This window comes from Engraulis encrasicolus, chromosome 19 (assembly GCF_034702125.1).
Source record: "Engraulis encrasicolus isolate BLACKSEA-1 chromosome 19, IST_EnEncr_1.0, whole genome shotgun sequence".
Lineage (NCBI taxonomy): Eukaryota > Metazoa > Chordata > Actinopteri > Clupeiformes > Engraulidae > Engraulis > Engraulis encrasicolus.
Window position 1 is genome coordinate 1,722,418 of NC_085875.1, and position 18,811 is coordinate 1,741,228.

At 41.5% G+C, this 18,811-nt stretch overlaps 2 protein-coding genes across 5 annotated transcripts in view; both read right to left on the bottom strand.

Annotated features, from left to right (window-relative positions):
* The window catches only part of LOC134434807 (serine/threonine-protein kinase Nek9), a 22,508-nt gene extending 22,423 nt beyond the window's left edge, over positions 1-85 (bottom strand). For all 3 annotated transcript variants that reach the window (XM_063183417.1, XM_063183418.1, XM_063183416.1), the window contains exon 1: positions 1-85. This exon is cut by the window's left edge and continues 684 nt beyond it. The gene's annotated coding sequence lies outside the window, so the exon portion shown is untranslated.
* A 5,076-nt stretch (positions 86-5,161) lies between these two features.
* Positions 5,162-18,811, bottom strand: part of ktn1 (kinectin 1) — a 73,005-nt gene continuing 59,355 nt past the window's right edge. For both annotated transcript variants that reach the window (XM_063183420.1, XM_063183421.1), the window contains 9 exons: positions 16,928-17,017; positions 14,648-14,758; positions 12,107-12,199; positions 11,724-11,816; positions 10,898-10,981; positions 8,663-8,746; positions 7,252-7,341; positions 6,592-6,699; positions 5,162-6,181 (listed from right to left, as the gene is read on the bottom strand). In XM_063183420.1, coding sequence (XP_063039490.1) covers positions 6,149-6,181; positions 6,592-6,699; positions 7,252-7,341; positions 8,663-8,746; positions 10,898-10,981; positions 11,724-11,816; positions 12,107-12,199; positions 14,648-14,758; positions 16,928-17,017 — 786 coding nt within the window. In that variant the 3' untranslated portion in view covers positions 5,162-6,148. The remainder of the gene's footprint in view (positions 6,182-6,591; positions 6,700-7,251; positions 7,342-8,662; positions 8,747-10,897; positions 10,982-11,723; positions 11,817-12,106; positions 12,200-14,647; positions 14,759-16,927; positions 17,018-18,811) is intronic.

Here is an 18,811-nt window from a genome sequence, read left to right on the forward strand (position 1 = left end):
ACAGTAACATGCATGTAGTTCATCAAAAACTTGATAAAAAGATGGAAGATGAACTTCTGCGCGAACTTCTTTGCACAAGCCAAAATTGCCCAGGAACCGGAAGTAGTTCTGGGGTGGCAGCCACGCGGAAGTGTCAAAAAGCATGTTGTTGTTGTTATCGGAGTATTTTGAGACCTTTAAAACTTTTGACAAATAGCTTAACTGCGGCACTGCCACTTCACCAGGGGGATTGGGGCAAAAATGCTAGGCATACATATGCCAAATCCCAAATCCCGCGTTTATGTGTACAACAGAAGTGCAATCTACATATTCTGCCTGGCTGCAGCTCTTTCTAGTGTGTGTTTACATACTCAAGGATAAGGCACGTGTTAAGGAAGTTTATATACAGCTCCAGGCCACTTTATTAGAAAAGTATGAAAAAGTTGATTTATTTCCATGATTCCATCAATAATGTTAACATGTCATGGCTTTTAATAAATTAACTTTTTCACGCTATTCTAATAAAGTGGTGTGGAGCTGTATAGCCTAAGGGGACTTGGGGCCCTTGTCTTCAACAGAGGCTACCACATGCATATTCACAATGCAGAAGGACGCCATTGCTACATAATTGTGTGTTTACAACAGATGAGTACACACACACACAGACACGCGCACACGCACACACACACAAAACTTGGGCCCCCAAAATGACAAATTATGTTATCAGCATCCTTCAAGGATGCCATTGCTACATAATTGTGTGTTTACTACAGATGAGTGCACACCATTGAGAGTAACACACACACATTGAGAGTAGCACACACGCAAAAAAAATAAATACACAAAAACTTTATATATAGATATATAATAGATATATATCTCAAGCATCCCTTTTAATAATGGTCACCTGTTTTACAAAAAAGAATTATTGAGTGTTAACGAAATTAGTAACAGTAAAGCAAGTGTTGCGGTATAGAGCACTTTCTCTTATCATTCTTGCTCTCTCTCTCTCTTCGTGTTAGGGAACTCTTTTCAAACTGAGACCTAGACTATGGGAGTAAACCAGGTTAAGTAGGACTTCAGGCTCTTCTATTAGGTGATTTACGTGGACTTCTTAACTCAAGAGGTCCACATAAATCATCTAATAGAAGAGCCTAGACTACTCCAGGCTCTTCTATTAGACAAGTTACCTCTTAACTTCACCTGGTTTACTCCTGAAACCAGTTTTTTGTAGTATAGGCCTCTAGACTATTTCTCGTTTGACATCCCCATCATTGAACTTGCAGTGTATCTCCTCTACAGACAACCATATGATGCAACAGATGATGCAATATCCCACATTAGCACTGTTATATTAAATAATAAAAACACGGAGGACAGCTGAAGGTGCCGTAGGTGGGGTCATCCCTATGTTCCCCGGGTCCTATGTTCCCCTCGAACATAGGACCCTTTTTTCAAAAAAGGGTTCAATGTTCCCCACTGCTTCAAGTAGACTGCCGCATGGCAAAACACAGGTTGTTGTTGCAACTGTGACTGGTTATGTTTAGGCATAGTTTTGGTCAGGGCACAAATTGAAAACTCAGAAACATTGCATTACGACAGGTTAGGTTTAGGCATGGTTTTGGGAAGGGCACAATCTGAAAACTTGGAAACATACAATGTGGGGAACATAGAGCCCTTTTTTTAAGAAAAAGGGTCCTATGTTCCCCTTTCCCATACAAATACAGGGGAACATAGGACCCGGGGAACATAGGTCCCGGGGAACATAGGACCAGGGGAACATAGGACCCGGGGAACATAGGATCCGGGGAACATAGGACCCGGGGAACATAGGAACGCTCCCCTGTAGGTAGGTCATGCCTAAAGGGGCTTCAAGAGAGTAGCGCCAAACCAGCTGCTGGTCTCACTTTACATTACGTACAGTTTGAAATCGGGATAGTTTGAAGGACAACTCTGCAGTCTAGGGTGTTTTTCAGTGAAAGGCAACAAGAAGTAGTCAAACAATATTGTGATTCTAGATGAGTTTTTTTTCCATTCTCCTTAGTATTTTGACAGGCCGCCCTCACAGTTTTGTCAGTTGCAATAAGCGCTCTCGTCTCGTTGCCGTTGTGAAATGTTTGGCTGCGAAGAGAGGAGAGCTGAGAAATCTGAATAATCTAACCAACCAACCATCGTTATCATTTTCTTTTCCAATGAATGTTTAGTGCCCATTCACAAACAAAAACACCCACAGAATGCATTTACAGCAAAGTTTGACTTTGAATAAAACAAATGCCTCGGGGGGGAGGGGGGACCCTAGCCTGGTGACCCGGCGTCCGTAATACTTCTCTGCATCCGTATTCATGGTCTGGCGATGGTTCTCTGGGGAGAGTTTAGTCGTCCTCCAGGTGGCCGGCGAACGATTGGGTGGTCATTTCAAACCTGGGGCGCGCTTCTCGGAAGCGTAGTTGTTGGCCAGTTAGCAACTTGTGTAGTTGCCAATGGGAAATTGCATTGAAAACAACCAAGTAGCAAACGTAGTTAGCAACTATGGTTTCGAGAAATGCACCCCAGAACTGAGTGCAAACCTCATTTGCGTCAGGTCAAAGAACCTCTAGACCAGTGATTTTCAACCTATGGGCCGGGGCCCACTGGTGGGCCCTGAAGGTATTCCAAGTGGGCCTTGAAATCATTTTCTAAAAATTGTAATCACATTTTGGTGTGTGTTGCTGTTGATTTATTTGAGTTTTATTCTTAATTGGGTCAGAGGTGGGCCCCGAATATTTATGACAATTTCAAGTGGGCCCCAAGTTGGAAAAGGTTGGGAACCCCAGCTCTAGGCCATGAACATGAATAAAGAGAAATATTATGGGCGGGTCGTACCAGGCGCGAGGAAAACCCTTTGATAATCTCCTTGGCTACAAACAATAATTAATTAGCAAAAACGAAAAAAAAAAATTACAACTCTATGTGAAAGTATTAACAAGTCAGTACAATACCAAAGAGATCCCTACCTAGTGGGGGTTGGTAAAACTCTACAGTGGCTTTTCTAATAGTTTTTCATGGAAGTAAATTTATAAATTTAAACCGTCGCATGAAAACAGCAGCTTCAAGTAGATTGTGCCACCCGGATGCTTTTGCTTATAGTACGGTGGTCTGCAGTGGAGTCAGAACTGGGGCCTTGTGTAGTGTGTCATCAGAGAACTGAACCAGAGTCGTATAAATAATAAAAGTACTCTTACAGATGTAATTACAACACTAGAAGCACTCAGAGAGTTGCAAACCTCCGCCAAGGCCATGGGATCCGGATAACCACCAAAATGATATCACTTGTTCCTTTTTGTCATTTCCAACAACTCAAAATCCGTTCATAACTTTTTTTTAGTTATCCTGCTGACAGACAATCAAACAAACAAACCAACGTGACCGAACACATAACCTCCTTGGCGGAGGTACGGTAATAACCAGTGGTATGATGTATTACATGGTTTAAACTGTGTAACATCACACTCAGGGCCGCGTTAGCCCTCGCCGGGGCCCGGTGCAGACGCAATCCGGGGCCCCTACACCACATTATAATGAGCCATAGCCTATTTAAAACGCATGAAACAACCCAGGCTACACGTTCTACTCCAACACAAAAAAGGGTGCGCGGAACCCCCTGCTGAGTTCACCAGTCGCAACGCAAGCCATTGGAAGGCTAGCCAGCTGACAGGGAGGAGATTCTGTGCACTACCGTTTGGCAGAGTAAACGTCGGCTCAGCTAGAACTACCAAACAGAAGCACAACCAAAAGTCTCTTATTTTTGCTACGTTGCTGCCGACCAATTTGTCGAATCGAAACCGTTGTGAGAAACACGTGTTAATTAATGTAACTTCCAATGGCCTTGGAAAAACTGGCTGTCTGTCAAAGGAAAGTAGCCTACTCAGCTGTCGCTTGACGCGAGGAAGGGGAATCCCCTTAGCAGCGAACCACAGCAAAGTGAAGTTGTCACGAAATCCCCTCAAAATGTACCATATAGGCTTAAGAAGTCAGCGGTTTTCATCTAGATGGTGCATTACAATGCAATAGTGTGCAATCATTACAGTAGATTACAGTGCAAACTCGTAGGCCAAATGTTTAGATGTGTGGATGTATCACGCAAGTTTTTTTCCCCTCCCAGTTAAGAGCCACTTGCTAACTGAACAATCCGCGAGTGGTACCCAGGCATGTTTTAACTGAACACAAAGCCGAACGCAAAGATATACGCTGACAGAGCATCGACATTAGACCTATTACAGTGCTTTAGGGAAATGGCCATAACATTGCTTTAGAAAAATGCGACTAGCCTATATCATTTTAGTGTTTGCTAGATTGGATTGCCCTGTTGTTGTCAGACTGTCAGAACTTTGAGTGCTGGTTGGTGCACTTGCTACGTAGCATTGTTGTGAACACTTTAAAAAACACCTCAGAAGTGGTCCTCGCCGCGCCATGCAAGACTTTTTCGCGAATGCAGTTGGGTGCGTGATTTATTTCCCCATGTTTTAACAATAGAATAAGATAAAGTTAGGTTGGTGTGCTGTGCTCTGTTTGCTTAGCTTAGGCCTACATGATTGCACAAGTCCATGATCGCTATGCAACAATTATTACAAAAAGCGATTATAACACTGACATTACAAAAATGGATAACGTTGCCAACCTTCTCTTCAATGCGTTAATCCATGCCGGGCTGAAGTTTATCCGTACAATCTGAAGCAAGTGCTGACGCCGAGTTTCACATCTTTTTTAGACAGTAGCCCATCATCAAACTATAAAATTATTGACCACCGTTTTCACTGGTGGCACACAACCAGAAGCATCTGACTGAAATGATAAGTTCCGACCTCCGATTCCTGCGTGCATGCAGAGGCGATTCTAGGCTCAGTAGGGGGGCCAAGCGAAAATTAAAAAGAAAGAACACTTGTAACAAATCGCCACTGTTCTCCAGCTACAGTCTTGGGGGGGGGAAGCTGCCTGTCTAGCCTAGTGACAAGATATGCATATGCGCCTCTGCTTGCCTACGGATGGCGAAATGCGTCAAAAGTGCAATTGATTGTCTCAAAATATCGTTTCATATTTTCCAATCTCTCTGATCTCACGACGTCCGGGGCCCCCTCTAGTGGCGGGGCCCGGTGCTGCAGCACCGGTTGCACCATAGGATAACGCACTACACTACTAGTGTTGTCATTACAGCTGTACGAGTGCCTCTACTACTACTTTATATTCAACTCTGGGGTGGGTTTCTGGAAAGTATAGTTGTTAGCCTGTTAGCAACTTCGGTAGTTGCCAATGGGAAATTGCATTGCAACCAACAAAGTAGCTAACATGGTTAGCAACTGCGCTTCACAGAAATGCACCCCTGGAACGGAACCCTGCCTCAGCTGATGGCTGCATCATGTGACCTCTGACCTGCCTGTTATAATGGAGCCTGTTCTGCAGCCACTAAACCATACATGCATAGCAAAGACACAAGGGTGGGGGAGGGGAAAAGAAAATATGGAGTGCCTCCTTTGTGTTTTGGTGTGTATGTTTGTTTTAGTTAGTTTTTTTTTCTTCTTCTTCCGCTCATGAACTCAAAAAACCCAAAGTGTGTTTCTTCCTGAAAAGGAAAAGGAGAAGGCTGACTGACATCCCAATTGCTTTTACGTACGTACAGTACATGGGTTGATTGTATGACTGTGTACAGTAGGCTGCATGTACAGTAGAATGGGTTTGTGGTGTGCACTATGAACAGAAGAGAAGACAGTAAAGGGTGACAGTAAAGGCAGAGAGACCAGGGGGGGTGTGGGGGGGCATCATGGGGACTCAGTAGTGGGTCTTATGGTGCATTCTTTTGAAACTCGGTTGTCGGAAAAACCCCAGCCGCCTCCTCGGGAAAGTGCAATAGAATGGGTACTCAAATCAGGGGTTCCGAAACACAAACTCGAAGCAGCTCGGTGTACTGTACTCCGAGTTCGTTTAACTCATTGGTGTTTTCAGACATGAGTATTGTCCCCAACTGTTGCAATAGAACACATTTACAACGGTTGTCGGGAGAACAACCTCGGGTCTACCGACAGCCGAGTTTCGAAAGAATGAGCCATTATATTATCCGAGTGGTCATGACAAGAGTAGAGTAGGGGGGGGTGTTGTACATGGCTAATCTACAACGTCTCCTTTCCTCCTCTCGACATCACAGCCCGCCAAAGACAACATCCTCTTCTACCTGGAAGGACAAAGAAAGCACAGTGTGCAATCAGTACAGTTCACCTCTGTGTGTTTTTATTTTATTATATTATTTTAGTTTTTATTGTTCTGTTTACGAGCTTGTTTAACCCATTTTGTCCTAAGCCCTTTTTGTGAAAGGGTGCCCTCTTCCTATTAAATCCTAAATATCTCAGCCTCTGAAGCACAAATAAGCATGAAGTGTGTTACATTTAAAAGCCAAGACCCTCCCCTTGCATTGTAATGTGTTCATTCAGCTCCAACATACCCACATATTTAATAAAACAGCTAAAATCTCAAAATCTTGAAATACCTGAATATGAATCTCCAGGACACAAAGGGTTAATCAAAAAAGTCACCTTAGTGTAATGTAATGTAAGGCATGATCTACAATTGCCGTTCATGTCTTACCCCTTCCTGGCCCTTGGTCAGCCTCTTCTTGACAGACTGTAGCAGTAGTTGGAGTTCTTTAACAGTTTGGTTCAGCCCAGACACAGTCTTCTCTCTGCTCTCCAGGTCCTGGCAACAACAGACGTGCACAAGATACAGTTCAGTCAGAGATATTATAGACAGAGATAAGTCATTCTAGTTCATTTCTGGTATCCACTTTCTGTCGGGTGAACGCCTCTTTAGGAGACCTTTGGTTAGTAGACCTTCGGAGTCCTGAGGTTAAGAATAAATGTAGTCCCCTTAGTGCTGTAGATGGCGGTAGCCCACTTCTCGTGCCAACACCTCAAAGATAAAAGAAGGAGGGGACAATGCCCCCTTAGGAGACCCAACTTGAGCACACACTTTTGCATTGGGTGGGCGGGTTTTGAAGCCTCTTTATTACTCCACCTTCTTTGATGCTAGTCTCCAGGCTTGTACGAAATTCCGAATTGAATGAACTTGAATTCAAAGTAATGCCATAATACGAACACTAGGTGGTGGTGTTCTATGTACCCTCAATGGGTGGTGTAGCTTAAATTCAAAGACATTCAAGTTAATGACACCACCAATGTTCGTATTATGGCATTACTTTGAATTCAAATTCATTCAATTCGGAATTTCGTACAAGCCTGTCAGTCTCACCGTTTGTGTTGGCGTGCTGCTGTTGTCAGGCTGGTTCTCCTGGCCGGCCTCCTTCAGCAGACTCTGGATCACCTCCAGGGAGCACTCCGCCTGGTGGACACACACACACATGGCAAATCGTATCAAAAATAAATAAATACGGTTTCATATCACTGTACAATGTTGTATAGACCCCTTTACTGTTTGTACACAGATGTGACGTAATCCGGCTGCGTGCGCATTGTTGGGAGCAGATAATAATAAATAAATACAATTTCATAATACTGTACAACAGGGGTTCCCAACCTTTTTCAACTTGGGGCCCACTCGAAATTGTAAAAAAATGTTTGGGGTAAGAATAAAACTCAAATTAATCAACAACACACGCCAAAATATGATTATAATATGTAGAAAATGATTTCAAGGCCCACTTGGAATACCTTCAGGGCCCACCAGTGGGTCCCGCCCCATAGGTTGGGAATCACTGCTGTACAATGTTGTATAGACCCCTTTACTGTTTGTACACAGATGTGACGTAATCCGGCTGCGTGCGCATTGTTGGGAGCAGAATCGGCCATTTACGGCACGGCACATTTGTGTTTTTTCCGAGATAAGAAAATGGATGGTCTGGATAACTTCAGATGTGGGGTGGGTGCCACATTTCTGATGATGTCCTCAGTCCAGTGGTAGGTTTACTTGCTTGCATCTTGCTTGTGTGTTACTTGCATAAACATCTCCTATTCTTCTGGAAAAGCCATTTATTCCCTCTCGGAATAGCGTAACATGTGTACTTTCTGGATCTCAATTTTCACAACCGCACAAACTTCAGGACAGCATATCTTCTCTCTTCAAGGTCTGCACTGTCTGTTTGGGAGTGGGTGTGTTTGAGGAAAAAATGCGCGTGCCAAAAGGGTGTAATTAATCATATCACACAAAAAATAAAACTAGATAAACTCTCAGAGTGCACTTCTGCCCTCTGGTGGACAAAAACACACACATGGAACGCGAACATGCTTAAAAGAACAGTCCACACTTTTTGATTGTCACACATGTGCAGTATTTCCAAGCATTATTCATGAAAGTGCATATCATTTTCGTCTCAGCCTCTTCAGTACTTAGATTTATTTCCATCAGAATGATTAGCATAGCCTAGTATCGGATCATTTCGTATTGCTTCCTATTTAATAAGAAAGTCAAAGAATGCGCGCACATCAGTGGCACAGGTGCTGGACCAAACGTAAGATAACTGAAAAGAAAATAAAGGTCTGTTTGATGCTCCCAAAATGTAATGGCACAACGTTTTGGACTAACCGTCCTTCATCACAGTAAGGACGGTTAGTCCGAAACGTCGTGCCATTAAATTTTGGGAGCATCAAACAGTGTTGCGGACCTTTATTTTCCTTTCAGTTTCCTATTTAATAATCCTTCTCACCTTCTGCAGGTCTCCAGTCACGCCTTTCCTCTCGCTCTCCTCCCCCTCCAGTTTACCGATCACCTCGTCCAGCTGCTTCTTCAACTGTAACGCACATGTGGGAAACAAGAGGGAACAAAGGAAAGGGAAGAAAAAAAATAAATAAACATTAGAAAACACACACATCACAGTAGCAACAGAGTTTTCCCCTAAAGACGATCTGTCAGAGACGAAATGTTAACCCATTGACGCCTAAGGCACCTGCAAAAAAGAATGCTGAATGCCTGAGCCCTTTTTAAGAAAAGCTGCCCTCAGCCTATAAAAACCTATTACTCATCTTCGGGGGCACAATATGCACTAAGTTGCATTTAAACGCCAAGACCCTCAACTTTCATTAGAATGTGTTCATTCATCTCAAATAAGCTGAGATTTTAATAAAGTTGTCTCAAATCTCATGAGCTTGAATGCTGCGTAATGCAGCTCCAGGCACCAGGGCCAATGTTGTGCAACGCAACATCAGGCATCAATGGGTTAAGACACTGCATATGTGTAACCAGCACCTTGAACACACACACACACACACACAGGCGCGGAGTGGCCGTCGGGAGATCGGGGACTTGTCCCGGTGGGCCGCGGCCGTGAAATGTAATAATGTGGCTGCCCTGCGTTCGTCCAGCCCTTTAATTTTGAGATAGAACTTACATGCACTGACTTCCAACATTCCGCTTCCCGATATAAGCAGTCAGTGAGCTGACTAGTTAGTATTTATACCGTATACCAGACGGCAATACCTCACTGACGGTGTCAAGTAAGTAAATTGGCCACACCCCTTCGCTACTGATAATTTTCATACACCGTAGATCGCGGAAGTTTACAAGATCTTAGTATCACAGTTTCGTTTTCAGTATTTGAAGAACCTGTGATATGTAGATTGGTTACCAAAGGATGGAAATATTAATAAATTATGAGTTATTTTCCGATTTCCACACGACTGTTACAGTTTACAGTCTTTCCAGTCCAGATTCACTTGCTCTGTGGTTATTGAATTGGGTTACGAACAGACTCCACCAAGTGGTAAGGAAGAGAACTGCACCTAACAGAAGCAATGGGTTTTGTTTTGATTTGTTAGAACTACCAGTATATCTCCTTATAGTCGAAATAATATTATTATCATACATATATTTATATGTGGTACATTTAGGATGTAGCCTATGTCTGAAGAAATGGAACAAAATAATTACCACACAAGATTCTGATGTGACCAGTGCTGGGTGTGTAGGCTAAGCTGTGGATTAAAGTAGAGTGATTGCAAGAAACAAAGACATTTGCTGCGACGAAGACAGCGTTTTAAGGTAGGCCTACACCGTTTGGTTATACATTTAGTTGACTTATGGTTGAGCTTTGAAGTAGCTAGGTTTGGCTTATTTGCTGCATGGTGGGTTTATTGCACAATGTAGACAGACTTTCTGTAAGCTATAGGCTACTATACTATATTTTGTAAGCCTACTCTTCTAAAAATCCCCATATCAAAACTTTGTGCCCATGCTCATCCTGTCTTCCTTAAACGATATTTCAATTTCAAACGGTCAAAAATGACTGTGGAGTGCACATTTGCATGGAGCAGTAGCGTGATGTAGCCTAACCTAGTAGGCCTATGAATGCTTTGGACTGTGATGATGGCTCCAGTGGTGTAGTCTACTTTTTGAAGTGGATATACTGTATATTTGAGCATTTTTTGATGTGTACTGTATATATTTGTGCTATTGTAAATAATGGATCAATCAATTTTAAGTGGGTATACTGTAATCCCTGAAATTTTGAAATGGGTGCGTATACCTGCGTTTTACGTAGACTACACCACTGGCTGTGCATTTCATCAAGGTGTAGGCTACAATTCTCCACTTCAGGTTGATATTTTGACAACACTAATGTTCACATGTAGTACGACTGCAGATTTCGTGGCTTTTGTCTTTTTGGTTAGGAAACCATGTTGTTCGCTTTGGTTTTTTTTTTCTGTTTATTTTTTTTTTTTTTAAAGAGGGCCGCCAAGGGGAAAATTGTCCCGGTGGGAAAAGGTGGGCCACTCCGCCCCTGCACACACACACACACACACACACACACACACACACACACGCCTTACCCCATGGATCTCGCGCACACACACCTTACCCTGTGGATCTCGGCTACGTAGGTGGCACACTCCCATCACACACACACACGTACGCACGCACGCACACGCACACACGCAAGTCTTACCCCGTGTATCTCCGTTACGTATGTGGCACACTCCCGTCCTGCCTGCTCCAGTTCTGAGCCCAGCTGCTGCTTTTCAGTTCTCAGCTGCAAAGGGACAGATAGAGGAAGAGACAGGAGTGATTTTAATGTAGAAATGAGAACAGAGATGATGGTGATTTGTATGTTAAAAAAAAATGACGACAGAGATGGTGATTTTAATGTAGAAATGAGAACAGAGATGATGGTGATTTTTATGTAAAAAATGACGACAGAGATGATGGTGATTTTAATGTAGAAATGAGAACAGAGATGATGGTGATTTGTATGTAAAAAATGACGACAGAGATGATGGTGATTTTAATGTAGAAATGAGAACAGAGATGATGGTGATTTTTATGTAAAAAATGACGACAGAGATGATGGTGATTTTAATGTAGAAATGAGAACAGAGATGATGGTGATTTTTATGTAAAAAATGACGACAGAGATGATGGTGATTTTAATGTAGAAATGAGAACAGAGATGATGGTGATTTGTATGTAAAAAGTATTAATGTAATATTATAACATTTTATAATGTAATTTCAATTTCATGATGTAATATTTTGTGAAAATATTAGTAATAGCAATATTGATGTATTAATGTAATATTATAACATTTTATAATGTAATTTCAATTTCATAATGTAATATTTTGGGAAAATCCTTCACATAATCTGTCAGGATATGAACATTTCTTTAAAACTAATGATAATAAAAAATGAATAAATAAATAAATAAACTAACTAACAAACAAAACGTAATATAAACTACGCTAAAATACAGACAGCAGTACAGTGTTGGTTCACCTCTTTGAGTTCCGTTTGGGAGAGTTCCAGGTTCATCCTCCAGCGCGTTTCCTCCTGTTCCACACTGCTCTGGAGCCTCTGAAGGATCCCCTCCTGTTATCAACAACACATAATACACCATCTCATTAATAATAATAATAATAATAATAATAATAATAATAATAATAAAATGTTCCACACTGCTCTGGAGCCTCTGAAGGATGCCCTCCTGTTATCACAACACATAATACAGAATCTCATTAATAATAACCAAGTATTTTGCGGTTCGCATTGCGGTGGCATGAACACGATTGGCCAGTTCGCGATTTGGTGCGGGAATGGGCTCCAGCACGGTTCTCAGTCGGCCTGAATGCGCTATAGGGAGGGAGCGGTGGGTTACGTACCGTCTCTGCCAGGACCCTCTTGTAGGTCTCGCAGTCCTTCTGGAGAACCTTCTGGGCCTCCTCAGACTCCCGCAGACGCTCCAACGTGGCCGCCTAAACAACAACAACAACAACAATTTATATACAGCAGCACAATATCACAACAATAACAACCTGTATTTAGATAGCACAATATCACAAAAACAACAACAATTTATATACAGCAGCACAAAATCACAACAACAACAACATCAAAAGCATACATTCGATGACGACACTCTGAAAATATAAAACCTATTTATCTTTTTTTTTTTATCTATGTAAGGCCACACCAATTTAATTTGTTGGTTCTCGGATTCGCCGCTTGTATTTTGTATCAAAATGAAAAAAAAAAAAAACAGTTTCAATACCCCAAAAAATGAAATCGCTTAAAAAAAAACCCGAAGACTGCATGTTTTCATGAACGGAGAGGTGTCTCTTTAGTAGTTGGAGGTCATGTGACGTAGAGAACCAATAAAACCACTCCTTTCAAAATGCCGATTACGACTAGCGAATCAGGAAACGCGTTACATTCAAATGGTTTTACAGACAAAGTTGAAGCCCCTGTGGGTTAGCAGTAGCAGCGGCGAAACACAGTATGGCTCTTAGTGGAATTAGTGGAGTGGGATAGCAGTTTTAAAAAAGTAGAACAACTATGGTCCCGCTTGGAGGAAGCAACCCCCCGGGTTACCCGTAGCTTAATTTCTCCCCCTTCCTCGTTCACAGGCAGCCCGACGTTTCAGAATAGAATGTTCGACTTCGCTCAACTATCCGAGTTCACATGTGCCAGCGAGTTTTGTGTTCTCAACCAGGCGAGTTTTGCAATGGACGAGAGAGTTACAATCACGGTAAAAACAGCAAAATGACTTGAGGATATTGTAAACACGAGAGAGTCACAATCACGGGGAAAAACTAAATGGCTTGAGCGGATATTAAACATTGCCACACAAAAACGCAGACTGGTGCGGATAATTGCCCGTTTCAGCCGCGCGCAGAGCTGGCCAAACAACAGGTGACGCGCTAGTCTGTCGGGACTTCTGTGAGAGTTTTTAGATAGCGACCAGGGCAGGCTACTTACTGCATTTCAGTCGGCAAGGCATCGTTCATGCACCTCGAGACATACATAACAGCACGAGAGAGAGAGAGATGGAGAGAGAGACTGAGCGAGCGAGCGCACTAGTGCTGTCGTGTCTTCGTAGCGCTTGCTAAGAAACCACACTCATTATGCAGAGGGAGAGCGCTCAAAAACGGGGAAATAGACAAAACCCAATTCACCTCAGATTCCACTGTAAACATAGGCTAGGCTATTTGTGCCTAATGATTTTAAAAATTATGACATTTTTAGCAGGGTTTGTTAAAAAAAAATCCATCCATCCATCCATCCATCCATCCATCTATCTTCATATTGTAACTCTGTACTTGTGCCGTGTGCGTAGCCTTATTGCAGAAAAGGCTGGTATGTTGATCTTACTAGTCAAACACATACTGCCTAAAAGGCTACTAATTTGGTCTTTTCTACCAGCCAAACTGCTTGTAGTCAAGATGTGTTAGTTAGGTAGCCTACTGTCATGTCTTTTATAAAGAGCACATTTGGAAGACCAGTCTATAGCACATGAAATGCTCCAGGTCTTTTAAAATATAGCAACAATAATATAATAATAATAATAATAATAATAATTATTATTATTATTGTTGTTGTTGTTGTTGCTATTATTATTGCTATTGTTATTATTTTTAATTATTTCTTTTTAAAGCTGAGGTGCGTGTGTGTATGGGGTGGTGAAAACATTTGGGTGCACCTAAATTTTGTGCTGGTGCACCTAAAAAAAATGTAGGCGCACCAGTGCAACCAGTGCAAAAAGTTAGTCTGGAGCCCTGAAGTGCCAAGAAAAAGTCAAGAATCTGAATCAGATTGGACTGTTTGTTTTGTTAAAATTTAATTACTGTAACTTTTTCTGTTACTAGTAGTATTTTGTGCACATTCTGTACTCAAAGAAGAGTGAGATTACATTATTTTTGGTCTTTTATTTTATTGATTTTGGGACTTGTGCTTGTTGGTCACTGTTGTAAGTGGTCTAACATTCTAAAGTTGTACTTTTATAGCTTGTAATTCCATTGATATGGTCACAATGCTGTATTTGCTGTCTTGTTCAATGAAGACTGCGGTTTCAGACTGTTGAATCATCTCAGTTTATTCAAACCAGATTAATATAATAATTGCCCTATGAGCTAATTTGGTGCCTGGTCTATTTGGCTGCCTTAATTCCCTTCTACACTGTCCTTCTCCATGTCCAGGTGTTTGCCTGTCTTGCACCTTCCTTTGGAGGTCCATGTGAGGCTGATATACAGGTGGTATAACATAACAGTCCCCTTATTACATCCGTGGCATTACCACACGAGCTTTTTTTTTATTATTTTTTTTTCGCCCTCTCGCTTCAACTTTTTCCTGAAAAAATCCGAGAACCAACAAATTAAATTGGTGTGGCCTAACTACAGAATACCATTTTTGGAACCCAAACGCACCTGTGCGTCTCCAGCGCCGCCGAGATCAACATCCCTCGTCTCCTCCTGGGCTGCAGGGACTCCCGCTTCCCTCATGGCCGTCTCAAAGCTCTGCAGCCACTGCTGGTGATTCTGAAGGGTGGGTAGATACATACAAAAACATTTATCACCCAGTGAGCAGACGGAAGGAACATCTTCTGATTGGCTGAGTAGGTGTCCATTATTCCCAGATAACGGGACACCTATGAAGTCATGTGTGAGTGGCGTCTCAACTCCATTCTAACAGGTGCGTTTTAGTCACCTAAATGGGATCATTTTAAGCCGGATTTTTGATATGTGGATGTGAAAAAGGCAACTTGTTTTTTCACCGTTGCCCAATTCTCCCTCCCTACCTGCAACAGGTAAACTGACAAATATGTTCAAACTCCCACGCGGCTACCGGCATAGGTGCAATTAGCGCAACTCGGACATTCGCTCATTCCTACTCTCACATTAGACTCGTGCATTCGCCGTTACTTACTCGGTCCCTCCGTGGTGACTTTGCATGCATTTCCACCGCATATTTCCAACACTTTGCACCTGCATTCCCCACGCCATAGAGCTTGAAAGTCCCGCCCCTTAGTTCCGCATTTCACAGGACCTAAGCCGACCATCTAACGACATGGTAGCGAGTAAATATCTTCTGATCTCGGTCATTATATGCGCTGAGCTACAAATATGCTGTTTAAGAGGCTAGATAAAGATTTTTCATGCAGAAGTATCAATGTTTTGTTCCGAGGCCGTCTGCATGAAAAATGTGAAGAAACACAGCTTTCTAAAAAGTTTGGGGGTTCGTATGAAAAATTAAACAAAAATATCAGAAACAACATATATGGAGCTCATGGCACAACTCGAAGGGTATCAAAATATCATTTTAATACAGTCATTGTATTACATGGTACGATTTTCGGCTAAAAACGCTGTTGAGGTCCCATGAAATCGGGGGAAGTGACGTCACTTTCAAGCTCTATGACAAACACTGAAAGCACCCATTTCCTTGTCCCCCACATTTTGTGTTCCCCTGGGAAACCTGAGCTGATTGTTGCAGAAAATGTTTAATCTTTGTTTTGGACTTCGGAAAATGGACGATTGAGGTAGTGGGATGTTTAGTTTCTGATGATGATTTTAAATCTGTAAAATAATATTCCAAATGTATGTAATTATTTTGAAAAAGAAAAAAAAGAGAAAAAAAAGGTTTTCTTGTCTTGTTGTGCCAGATGGCAATTGAGGTAGTTTTAACAGTTTAACAATTTGGGGTTAATTGAATGTAATTTTGGCGCCAAACACCATGTGACCCGGTAATTAGTAGCCCTTTAAAAAGGGAGTATTTTTTGCCACTCTTGAGGGAAAGATTCGCGGGAGGAAGGTTGGTGTTTGAGCAGCTGCTGAGGTTTGCCTAATCTTGACTTGACATTTTGTAACCTTTATTTGCCAGTCCTGAACAACCCTCTGGTTGAATTTTGTTTTAATTTTGAAAGTCTTTTGTTTTGTCACATTTTGCACACTTGTAAATAAACCCACCAATAGCACAATTTCTGCATCTGGTTGCCGCCTCTGTCAAAGTCTCCTTCAACCTCTGTGTGCCCTGGCGCTAAAATCCCCTTGTGAGTGGACCCCCAAGCCCACTTTTTCACAGTGGATTTGAAAACTCTGTTTACGTGTAAACAGAAGGCCAAAACCAATGTATTTTCAAAAAGATCCATATACGTGTAAACAGCTTTCTCAATCTACTACAGTGTGCATAGCATGTGCAAAATATTTGTCATCAAAGTTGGTATGACTGAGTGTGTGAGATGTAGGAGTCGACCGATACAGGTTTTTTAATGGCCGATGCGATACCGATTTTTTTTTTCCATCACACTTGGCTGATACCCGATTTCCGATACCCGATATTTGGGACCGATATGGGTTTAAAAAAAAGGTTTTTAAATGACAAATATTTCAGGTCTCAAGCTAAAAATAAACATTCCTTTAACATTATCAAATTGAGGTAGAACTTGTAACATTTAAACACCTACTCTAACTATCAAGTAATGTCTAACAATCAAGTAATACAAAAATAAAGTGTCTTGGTGCTTTTAAAAAAAATCAGAATGACATAAAATAATAAATATTGCGTATCGGCCAAAACCACACGCGTATTGGTCGATACGATACACTTAAAATGTGCAAATATCTGCCCGATATCGGACCGATATATATATATTGGTCCATCCTATGTGAGCTGTGCATGTGTCGTGCAAGACAGGTAAAGGTGCACACCTGTTCAGGTGGGAGGGGCACGTGGGGGAGGAGCCTGTGGAGTGTTGCTCTACATTCCGCCTCTGAGGATTCCACTGCTGTCTGCTGCTCCTATGAGGAAGCACAACACAGAAGAATAACACCAGTCAGACACGCAGCTTACAACACACACTCTCTGATGATTTAGACATCTTTTGTTGACTTCAAGATAACGACTTGAGCTATCCACATGAAGAGTCGGTAGTTGAGAGAAGGCTCAACCATTGACACGGTTTCAGTTGGTAACATTCTCCATTCCTCTTCAAGTTTGTCTCCTTTTATTTGCAGATCCCGCAGAAACGTCCACTGGCACCAAGATCAATTGATTTACAACAAGCTGAGGATGGATGAGATTAAATCAATCATGAAAATCAATTTGATCAACTGATTCAGGTCTAACCCAGACACATTGACAAACCTGAGGTACCTTAACGATTCCATCCTAAAATGAACGACAGAATTTAAAATTTGGATTTGAATTTGGATTTTTGGACATGATCAAAACATATTGACAGCACAACAGTGCTGGGCCTAGATTTTGCAGAGTCATCCTCAGTTTTCTTCACTGTGCCATCGTGGCCTCTAGAACGACAATCTATCCATGGTAGGGAAGCAAATTATCGATTAATTCATTAATCATTAGTTGATAGCCTTATCGATTGACTTACGATTAATTGATAAGCTGCGTTTTCCCCCCGAAATCTCAATGTTTCTTAAAAAAAAAAAACTACTGAATTAAAAAAATGAATTAAAAATTGACATAAAATACCACATTTAAATTAATTCTATTTCAATTCTTTAATCCAAAGGTGATTTAAATATTCACACCCCTCTTCACATGACCATTTCACCTGGGTCTCCTGTCAGTTGAATTGTCGATTAATTGCGATTAATGTTTTGTAATCGGTTAATGTATTGATCGATTAAAGTCGATTAATCGATTAATCATTTGCATCCCTAATCCATGGCAGACCCAGTTTTACAGAGATGTGTAGTTTTACAGCACTTGAACAATTACCTCTTTACACTCTGTGCAAAAACATCTAAACAAGTTGAGAACGACATCCAATGAATTATTGGCACAAGATTGTAGAGATCTTACAGTACAAGCACAACCTCCACTCAAGTAATTTGGCGTTTTTCCAAACACCAAGCGTGAATCAATTGGTTTGAGTCCCAAAGAAGCGAATGAAACGTGTTGTAGAGCTGACTTGCAGTTAGCATAAATAGTGTGCACTTGTGTGTGTCCATGGGGTCCTCAGCATTTTAACATTGTAACACGATGAAAAATGTAGTTGGCATTGTTTTTAGAACAATAAACTTACTAAATCTTACAAAATACTCCACACCACATTGAAGATTTTCATATTGATTTTTCAAACAGCCCAGTCATCGGGCTTGTTCGGCAGGCTGATTTGAATGTGAAGATGAAGGTTTGATTGTTGATCATGAAGGTTTCATTGTTGACCATTCTGGTCAAATCAAGCGTGTTTGGTTGCATCGGTTCAGTGTAGTCATGTTTGTGATCATGACATGGAAGTAAATGTTATTTTTTTCCCACTTGTGTTTATGACCCACTGTGGTGGTCGGTTTTCAGCTGTGGGCATCACTTTCTGCAGCGTGGAGACCATTCATCTACTTTTCACATCATATTCTTAACAAATCCCATCATCCAATCATACCAATCATTCTTCCAATTTTAACAGCATTTCAAATGAACCAAGCATCTACAAAGTAGTATTTCTTGACAACAACACCCCCCATTTTCAATCAATGAAAATATGTAATGAATAATCATGATCAATATTTAATATTCACCCATCGGAGTATGATTGATAGGGTTTAATCATGCATACCTACTGTATT